Here is a 9,952-nt window from a genome sequence, read left to right on the forward strand (position 1 = left end):
ATAGCATGTATGAGTTTTATGACTGGTCAATTATTAATCATAATATTGTATAATTGTCTAGCTTGAGGTTTCTACTCTCTAACGAAATGTAGTCGGAGTGTCGATATCCTACCAGACTCGGGCTAAGAGATGTGGTCTAATCTTGGAATAGGTCATCTGTCTATATCCTTTACCTATTGTACACACACCATTATAGTATATTACATCCAATTCTCTCTTTAGCAAGCCTTTCAAGTTCGATTTCAGTAACTACCATAAAGAAATTTCAAATCATTGTATTTTAAACGCAGGCTAGCTCCATGAAAATTTTATTAATAGCAATTCTGTTACACTATGTAATAATGCCGTGTTAAGAAGAGTAACTAGTTTGTAAAATATTTATCGGGTCTATTGTAACATCTTGTATATCAATGTTGGTGTGAAATTAGTTGTTTCATTAAAGATAAAGTGTTCATTGCCCCAGCAAAAAGCTTATTGCAAAGTTGTGGTCAATGTAGAAATATATTTCCTCATAATTCCGTCGCATTGAACAAATACAGAGTGAAGTGTTTGACAATATAAAATTATAGATAGTAATAGCTAATCATGCTATTCATCTGATAATCTCTAACTGTATATAAAAATACATAAACATAATATAACCATAAACAACGCTCAACAAACAAATATTAATAGGCATGCCTATGTTCTTATTTGTCACATCTGTCTATCTATAGAAGAAGCCCACGGAAAAAAGAAATTTAAATAACCAATCAGCAGGCAGCCCAGACTTATCATTGATCATCAACAACAAACAAAAGAAATTTTTATTTTCCAATATGCCATGTTATACAAGGTAACGGCTGAAAAGAACTCAAACAACCAATCAACAGGCAACACATATATTACGGAACTTCGATAACAACAGTACCAGAAAGGAGATCATACACAGCCCGTCTATGGTCAAACATGAAGACGGTCAAAGATGTAGGTGCCATCACGCTCAGAGAAAAGTTCTTTATAATTGATCTGCCCATTGATCTGGAAGACAAACATAGAAGCATGCAGAATTACATTAAAAGGTCCCGATGCAGCTTTTGCTCAACCTCTGGACACAAACTAAACAGGAGCATTACTTATAGAAACCTCGACAAAAACTTTAGGAATGTCTGATCAATTGTTAGACCCATCCGCATAATACAACAAAATGGAACATAACTCAAAGTAACAATACAATACCTGAACATAACAACACAATACCTGAACATAACAATACAATACCTGAACATAACAATACAATACCTGAACATAACAATACAATACCTGAACATAATAATACAATACCTGAACACAACGCCTAGCAGAGCACCGCACCTACCTATCAAAGCGCAACACCTACCTATCAAAGCGCAACACCTACCTATCAAAGCACCACACCTATTGAGCACGACAATACCTACCTGCGCACAACAACATTTACCTGCGCACAACAACACCTGCCTGCGCACAACAACACTTACCTGCGCACAACAACACTTACCTGCGCACAACAACACCTACCTGAGCACAACACCTACCTAGATAATGATGGAGTAGAGATACCAGTCACAAGAAACCTGTCGCCTCCAAGAGTAAAAACTTCCTCACAACCGACGACAGCTATACCCATTAGTTTCTTGCCTGGAGTTGCTCCTCCTGGAGGGATGATGTTTGTTACAAAGGTTAGACAGAATGCCTGAAACGAAGTAGACATATGCTGAGAACAGAATAATATAAAGCTGTGGTCACACGATGGCCGAACCGACTTAGTCACACGATGGCCGAACCGACTTAGGTTTGGTTCGGAGGTTGTTTTACTTCGGTTCGGCTAAGCCACATGTCACACAGCATCCGAAGTCCCTTCACCTCCTAGATACCATACGCATGGAGACAGGACACTGTTTCATTGGTAGTTTTTATGTATTTGAGCTAAATATTTCTATTGTAAACAAAAAACTTTGAGGAACAATTATTAATTATAATTACGCAGCAGATTTATCAGAAGATCGTTCAGCTGCTCAAAATAAATCACTCAATACAAAGATTTTGCCAACCCTTCCCATCAACAAAATTATATTTTTGTTAACATATGAATGTTTTTCTATGCTGAGTACATAACAAACAAAAACAGTCTTTACCATAGTACTGTGGTTTTACATAAATAAATCAGTCAACGATACTTCATCAGAATGAGTATGACACATTACTTCTATTCTACACGAAAGAAAACCACAACCATTCTCTTACATTTATGCAAAACTTAAGTGCAACATTTTACATTTATGCAACACCATCACAAGTCTGGGTGAGCCTTGTCGTAAATTGCTTCATGTTGTTTACTTAACAAAATAAAAAGATCGTCCCATTTCTTTTTTAACTTTGCTCACACACACGTAAGGAGAAATTTGATGCGTGCTCGCTAGAATTTTAACAAGCCAATAAGAACAAGGGTTCGGTCACGAAATTTCGAGCAGGACTGAAATGGTTCGTTTCGGCCAGAAATGTCTTCGGCCGAACAGCAAATGTTTCGGCTCTCATGTGACCACCCCTTTAGGGTACCAACTCACCTCATATATAGATACAAATAGCTTGTCTACCAACTCACCTTATATATACATACAAATAGCTTGTCTACCAACTCACCTTATATATACATACAAATAGCTTGTGTACCAGCTCACTTCATATATACATACAAATAGCTTGTGTAAGGACTCACCTCATATATACATACAAATAGCTTGTGTACCAACACACTTTATATATACATACAAATAGCTTGTGTACCAACACACTTTATATATACATACAAATAGCTTGTGTACCAACTCACCTCATCTATACATACAAATAGCTTGTGTACGGACTAACCTCATTATATACATACAAATAGCTTGTGTAACAACTCACCTCATATATACATACAAATAGCTTGTGTATGAATTCCACAAACATTATTTCTGAACTGAGATTTAAGAATTTGTCAACGTCTAGCTCTCCATTTAGCAGAGCGTAATCAAAGTCCAGCAGCTGCATTGCCCTGTAACAATAAGTGGCTCTGCATCCTTTGTCACAAAAAGTGATACCACATTGCTTTGTAGCAGGAAATGATCCTAGACTCCCTTTCAGTGTTCGATTTTCAGATTCCGATTGAATCAGCATCGTGACACCATAACGAGACAGCAATGTTTTATGAAACTGCTACCTTCAGATATATTATGTTGTTGTCATGTCACAGCACCATACCAAAGAGTGAATTCCACAAAACTTAGTAGTTGTCTCATTGACCCACAGTACCACTGATACGGGTTGTCGTCATGACAGAGAATTATAACACAACCGTGAAATGCTACGATGTAGTGTGTTCTCTTAAACAATGTTTCTTTCATTGAATTATAGCTTAGCATCGCTTACTAGCACCAAGTCCAATGAGGCATACGTATGGAAGTATCGCTAACAATACACAGGATTTTTGTTCGCACTGATCACTTTACCAACTGTGTTAAGTAACCCGTTAGGGAACAGAGAATATAGTTGTAAATATTCATACAATTGGAAGCATATTTATAAAACTTATTTTAAGCAGACATATTGAAGGGATCATTTATATCTATAAACATATTCTGCAAGAATTGCCTGTATAGCGAGCTTATCCACCAAAACATGAACATATATCGTCATGAAGAATGGTTTTTTAATGGTAAGCTTCATGGACTCTCAAAAGTTTGTCAAAAAAAAACTGTTTTGAGCCATTTTTAGCTATAAGTTATATACAGCATCTCCAACTTTAAAGGTTGACTAGCAACAAAATTCACATTAGAGTTATTTGGTATCAAAAGATTCACCATGTCTTACTCTGTTGTGTTGTAGGTGCAAAATATATGGGAATGTGATTACAAGCTCTTCAAAGCTAAAAAACGAACAGTTAATCGCAGCCACACGAGACCGCCATAGTTTGGATTCGCTTTCCAGAACAGCTCAAATGGGACGTAGTTGTTACACGATGGTTTTTGTTTACACTTTCATGCAACCTCATTCGTCGAAATATTTTCACAAATATACTTCACGCATTCAATAAAACCATGTCTATTGTTCTTACGCGTCTGTTTTATCGTCATTGTAATGCTGTCACTTTTAGCACTGATATCTTATAACTTACCGTAAAAAATCGTTACACTTGTTAACCTTAGCTCAAAGGAGTACATATCTTTGTTTGATAATCATGACGAGCCTGTTGGTCACCTGTGATAATCGAAAAATGCTGCAAAAATTATTTGCGAAGTATTGGGTCACGTGATCAGATTACGACTTGACGATTGAATGATGCCAAAACAAAACTGTAAAGTAGTGAGCATCTATATTTGATACGGAGTCTTCGGTAAAACCTGAAGTGTTTATCATAAACTAGTGCTACGATAAGTTTTATATTGAGCTTTTTATTGGCCTTTCAATTCACGTGAGAACATCACGTGACAAGACGATAACCAAACTGTAATGACTACGTCAGAGAGAAACAGATTCCAATCTACGGCGGCTTTTCGTTTTTGAGCTTTTAAGAGATTGTAATCACATTTCCACGTATTTGGCACCTACAGCACAACAGAGTAAGACATGGTGAATCTTTTGATACCAAATAAATGTAATGTGAATTTTGTTGCAAGTCAACCTTTAATGACTATTCATAAATTTTATTTTAGTTGTTAAACAAATATTATATATACATGTAATAATATAGATATTATTAGACAACTCAGTCATAGATTCATATCGAATCTTTCATATATATATATATATATAGAACCTTTCACATATAAAGATTCATATATACAATAGATATTCCTACAATATATAAGCAATCCATGCCAGGAACATTTATGTTATAGAGATTCTACCGTAAAATACATGTCAATTGCCTAATCCATTCCAAGATCTTCCCAAACTCACATCTTTAAATAGTCAAAGCAGAAAAAATCAGAACTTAACCTTTCAATTTAATTACTGTGCAGTAACTGCGGTATCGTTGATTCATATAAACAACTTTTTTCTCAACACTCACTTGGTGTTGGGTTGATGATTATTGCAATTTTACATTAAATCAAGGCTATCTATTCGACTCACGCTATTCAAATCAAATTAGAGAACTTTCACCGACTTAACGCTTTACGTTATGTAGAGTTTACATGAATGGAGGTTTACGTGATAGGATCATCTATTGTAGGCAGCTTAGCTAGTAAACCAGGAAACAAGCTTTGATTTATGAATAAGAACTGGTAGAAGTTCCAGAGATAAGAGAGTGTAAATACATGTCAGTCATGCATACTTACTCGAAGCCACCAATTGACATGAGCATGTAGGTGATAAAAAGTTTAACAAAGAGTAAAAGCGTGCTGTCTATGACTTCTGCGACGACCCTTTTCCAAACGCTAGGGATTCTCACCTCCGTACCTGCACAAATATGCAGTCACATCATTATACGCACACCATAAATGGTATCAAACACTTACATTGACCTACAATCATATCTGCGTACAAACTTTTTAGGCAAACGATGGCAAGTCTAAGCAAGCGTTTGTTTCAACGTGTGAGTAGTTTCCAACATCGGATATACTAAATTTCTATATTTAGTATATTTATATATACTATATTTCTTAAAATATTCACTTCTTGCGGGTAAAAATAGAAGAGCTAATAATAATTCAAAACAGAACAGGAAGATGTAAAATATATATAATATATGCTATATATATAATATATAAGCATATAAAATATATCTGTATATATAATATGTATATATGTACATATATTATATATAATATTTGTATACAAAATATATATGTAGGTATATATAATATATATGTATATATAATACATATGTAGGTATGTATTATATATACATATATATGTTATATATTTTTATATAATAAAATAATTTAAACTATATTTAAAGTAAGTTAGAGTATTCTACGCCGCATACTTCTGTCACTGAAAATACGCTTCATTTCTTTAAGTTAAAGTAGCAAGAAAAAACTTTTTTTTACTCATTATTAACTTGTTAAGTTTTACTTATACGTATTAATTTAGTTTTTGTATAATCAGTTAGTAATGAATTTTACATAATACTTCATTTTACCGCTAATGTGGAATTCCTCAATATTATTAATCAAATTATAACGTATCATTGTAAGAATGTACGCTTTATAATACAACTGTTTAGACACACAAAGTAAATATAGAAATAAATCTATATAATAAATATAGAAATAGATTAAATGCATAAATCAAGGTTAAAATGTAGTCTGTGTACCAATATGCCTTATTTATGCAGACAATAGCGTGGTACCAATTATACAAACGCAATTTTTGAACCGGCAAACATCAGAGCCTATACTCATGATATATGTGTAGCCAAAGCATAGCCTTAGCTTTTCCTCATTGCATGAGTATATATACAGACCAATGACGTTGGTGGTCTAGAACAGCTATGCCTGTAAAACATGCCACATTAGACCTTGGAAAAAGTAATATGCTATACCGACATCAAAAATTTTTTTTTTTAACTTCTATGCAAAGATGGGCCAATAAATGTGGAGAGAATAGTGGTTGAAAACAAGACAAAGTAAAAAAAGTCAGCAAGTAATACGGACACACCTAAATGTACTTACACCGGACATAGCTCTTTTTGAAACATCAACACAGACCTAGATTTTACACCATACTGTGTATTTGTAGCTAGCAATCATGCAATGTAGATAGTAAAAGAAAATGTAACATTGACAATTGCAAACCGGCATGTTCAGGGAAGGCTCGAACAGGTCTTGCTGCTGGGGTATTGTTAGGAATGTTGGCTTGAGTAGACTGAGTGCTGTTGACCTGCTGAGGTAGGGGCGGACAGTTGGCTCCTATCATATATGCCTGTTGGCACATGCTCATAGACAGCGTCTGATGCATCTTGTTCAAATGTAGCCAATGCCTCAACTCCTCGGCATACTGCCTCAAGGGCAGCGTTCTTTGCTCTTTCATCGTTTGTGAGGCGCTATTCTACAGAAAAAATTTCAAGGCATTGATGGATTGTTAACCAAACTTGTTGACCTTTTACTACGAGACTGAAACGCCGATTGGAGCCATTTTACTTCAGCAAAAATTATGAATGAGATTCTAATGGTTTCTATTAGTTACAGTTATTATTTCAAATCTGTTCAAGACACTCACCAACTTACGAACGGGAAAGTTTTCGGACAGCTGTTTGTTAAAGGTTGACTTGCAACAAAAATCGCATTACAGTTATTTGGTATCAAATGATTCACCAAGTCTTACTCTGTTGTGTTGTAAGTGCAAAATATGTGGAAATGTGATTACAAGCTCTTAAAAGCTCAAAAATGAACAGTTACTCACCGCCATCATGAAACCGCCGTAGATTGAAATAAGTTTATTTCTTTGACGTAGTCATTACATTTGGTTATGGTTTTGTCACGTGATGTTATCAAGTAAATTGAAAGGCCAACAAAAGGCTCAATATAAAACTTCTTGTAGCACTAATTTATGACAAACAATTTGGGTTTTACCGAAGAGCCCTTACCAAATATAGACGCTCGCTAGTTTACAGTTTCGTTTCGGCTTTGTCTTATCGTCTAGTCGTAATTTGATTATGTGACCAATACTTCCTGCCAAACAGCACGAATCATTTCTGCAGCACTTTTCGACTATCACAGGTGACCAACAGGCTCATCATGTTTATCAGAGAATGATATGCACTCCTTCAAGCTAAGATTGAAGGAGTGCATATCGTTAAAATTAAACAAACTTTTACAGTAGGTTTTGAGATATCAGTGCTCAAGATAATAGCATTACAATGATGATGAAATAGATGCGTAAGAACAATAGCCATGGTTTTATTGAATGCGTGAAGTATATTTGTGAAAATATTTTGACGAATGAGGTTGCGTGAAAGTGTAAACAGAAGTCATCTTGTACAACTATGTCCCGTTTGAGCCGTTTTGGAAAGAGATTCTAATCTATGGTGGTCTCGTGATGATTAACTGCTCGTTTTGAGCTTTAAGAGCTTGTAATCACATTTCCACATATTTTGCAGCTACAACACAGCAGAGTAAGACATGGTAAATCTTTTGATACCAAATAACTGTAATGTGAACTTTGTTGCAAGTCAACCTTTAAGCGAATTTGTTCTTTAGTTGTCTCAGACTATAACTTGTGCAGTGCGCATGGGCTAAAAGTTTACCTTTATTTTCATGAAGTTTTTCAAATAGCAGAAGGTAAAAGTTTCGTTACTTTTGAGTTCAACAATCTTTTTAGAATGGTTTTGCTAAAAAATTGTTTGGCCGCTAATATCGACAAGTTTAGCTGTGCAGAAAATGAGTTGAGGTCAGCTGACATTTTGGAAGGTATTGAACAGCTAGAAGATAAAACCGTTCCATAAGAAACAACAATCAGAACGCAAGCAGCCAGGCAAACGATGTAAATATTTCTGTTTCAAAAATGTTAAGTTTTGTTCCTGCATATATTATAATTACGGTTTGTTCATGTTACTCTTTTCTGAATATATATTTGTAGCATTTGATAGATTATTATATAACTTGCAAGCTTGCAGGTTTGTAGCATATCATTTGATAGCATCATTGCAGTTATATAAATTTGGCTTACAATGGATCAACAATCATAACTCCTCTTCTATTGCACATAAAAAGCCAGTTCTGGCTGCAAACTGTAGCAAACATATCAATGAGTGCAATGAGCTTTAATGCAACATTGTTAAATATAGTTATAAAGAGTTACAGAGTAACGTCTGTACGCACAACACTGTTCGTATCTATCGCCGTTCATAACACGAATGTTCACATGTAGAGTAGCGTCTGTACTCATTTATGTTATCATCACTCTTTTACATTGATGTCTTGTTGTCAAATCACTCATCTCTGACATCAAGTCATTTTGCCTAACAACTTCATCAGCTAGTTTAGGCAGCCCAGAACCTGACAGCTCTATAGAGCAAAACCATCAACCCTTATTCACTTATGCTTTACTATGAAATAATTGACACGCTGCTTTGATCTATATAGCTAAGACACTTTACCTTAGTTTGAATATTCACAAAATGTTAGTATTCTAGATGAGAGCATTGTGAAGAGTTTTACTTTGACATCAGGACATCAACACAGAAGGCCCATAAGTAATTATTAAAAGGTATATTTCATCAAGGATGCTCGATGCTGACCATTAATTAATACTACACAGTAGATTTAAGCATAATACTATTAATAGAACTAAGTGGTTTTTTGTTTCAAACGTACTACTTCTTAAAAAAAACCGAAAAGATTCCAGAAAAAAGGCAAATTTAGTCTTGCTAAAAAACTTTTGAGTGCTATTTTCATTGTACTGAGCTGGGTGTTTAGAATGTGTTCAAACATAGAAGTCTTACAAACTAAGGTGTCACGCTGAGCAAACTATGTATTAAGACTGTCAGATGCCTATACAGGTTGATTGTTAAAAAGGACTATTAAACACACTGCAAAGCTCACAGCTCTGCCTAGTAAGCTATAATACGTCCTTCTAAGATGCCTTATACATGTACGATTGATCCAGTTGTTTTAATAATCCTCATCTACATTGAATACCAGAGCTAAGGCTAAATTTCTGGTTGTAAAATACTATGACATTTAGCTGCTGCCATTAAATGATGAGCAATTTTTAAGTTCAACTCAAAAAATGTATTGTCAGAAAATGTCACACAGATTTATCTGAAAAATGTTTCTATAAATGACCACTCAAAATAAAGAAATACCATAAATCTTCATGTATAAGCTTGTGAACCTAAGTTTGTTTAAAAGTTTGGGACGCAGCTTATGAAAACTATACATGTAAACTTCTCACTGCGTTCAGGGTTAATGTACTGTCATGTAAGAAACTTAACGTTACATCT

At 34.8% G+C, this 9,952-nt stretch overlaps 1 protein-coding gene across 2 annotated transcripts; it reads right to left on the minus strand.

The window, feature by feature from the left end:
* Window positions 1-492: 492 nt before the first annotated feature.
* On the minus strand, window positions 493-7,052 carry LOC137394673 (protein FAM8A1-like). 2 transcript variants are annotated; one of them, XM_068081431.1, is made up of 5 exons: window positions 6,804-7,052; window positions 5,343-5,463; window positions 2,929-3,058; window positions 1,557-1,714; window positions 493-1,020 (listed from the first exon to the last, which is right to left on the minus strand). In XM_068081431.1, exons 1-5 carry the CDS (start codon window positions 7,036-7,038, stop codon window positions 885-887), a joined length of 780 nt encoding a protein of 259 aa, XP_067937532.1. In that variant the 5' UTR covers window positions 7,039-7,052; the 3' UTR covers window positions 493-884. The 2 variants fall into 2 exon arrangements, with proteins under 2 accessions (XP_067937532.1, XP_067937533.1); XM_068081432.1 differs by lacking the exon at window positions 493-1,020 and having other exon boundaries at window positions 1,553-1,714.
* Window positions 7,053-9,952: the final 2,900 nt, after the last annotated feature.

Source organism: Watersipora subatra, chromosome 4 (genome assembly GCF_963576615.1).
Source record: "Watersipora subatra chromosome 4, tzWatSuba1.1, whole genome shotgun sequence".
NCBI classification, from domain to species: domain Eukaryota; kingdom Metazoa; phylum Bryozoa; class Gymnolaemata; order Cheilostomatida; family Watersiporidae; genus Watersipora; species Watersipora subatra.

What these genes read in the sequence shown, in the direction of transcription:
- LOC137394673 (XM_068081431.1), bottom strand. Translation starts at nt 7,038, where the DNA reads ATGAAAGAGCAAAGAACGCTGCCCTTGAGGCAGTATGCCGAGGAGTTG. An exon ending in AGCCTTCCCTGAACATGCCG is followed by an intron (nt 5,464 to 6,803) that starts GTTTGCAATTGT and finishes ATATTTGTGCAG; the next exon opens with GTACGGAGGTGAGAATCCCT. An exon ending in TATTTGTATGTATATATGAG is followed by an intron (nt 1,715 to 2,928) that starts GTGAGTTGTTAC and finishes ACTTCGTTTCAG; the next exon opens with GCATTCTGTCTAACCTTTGT.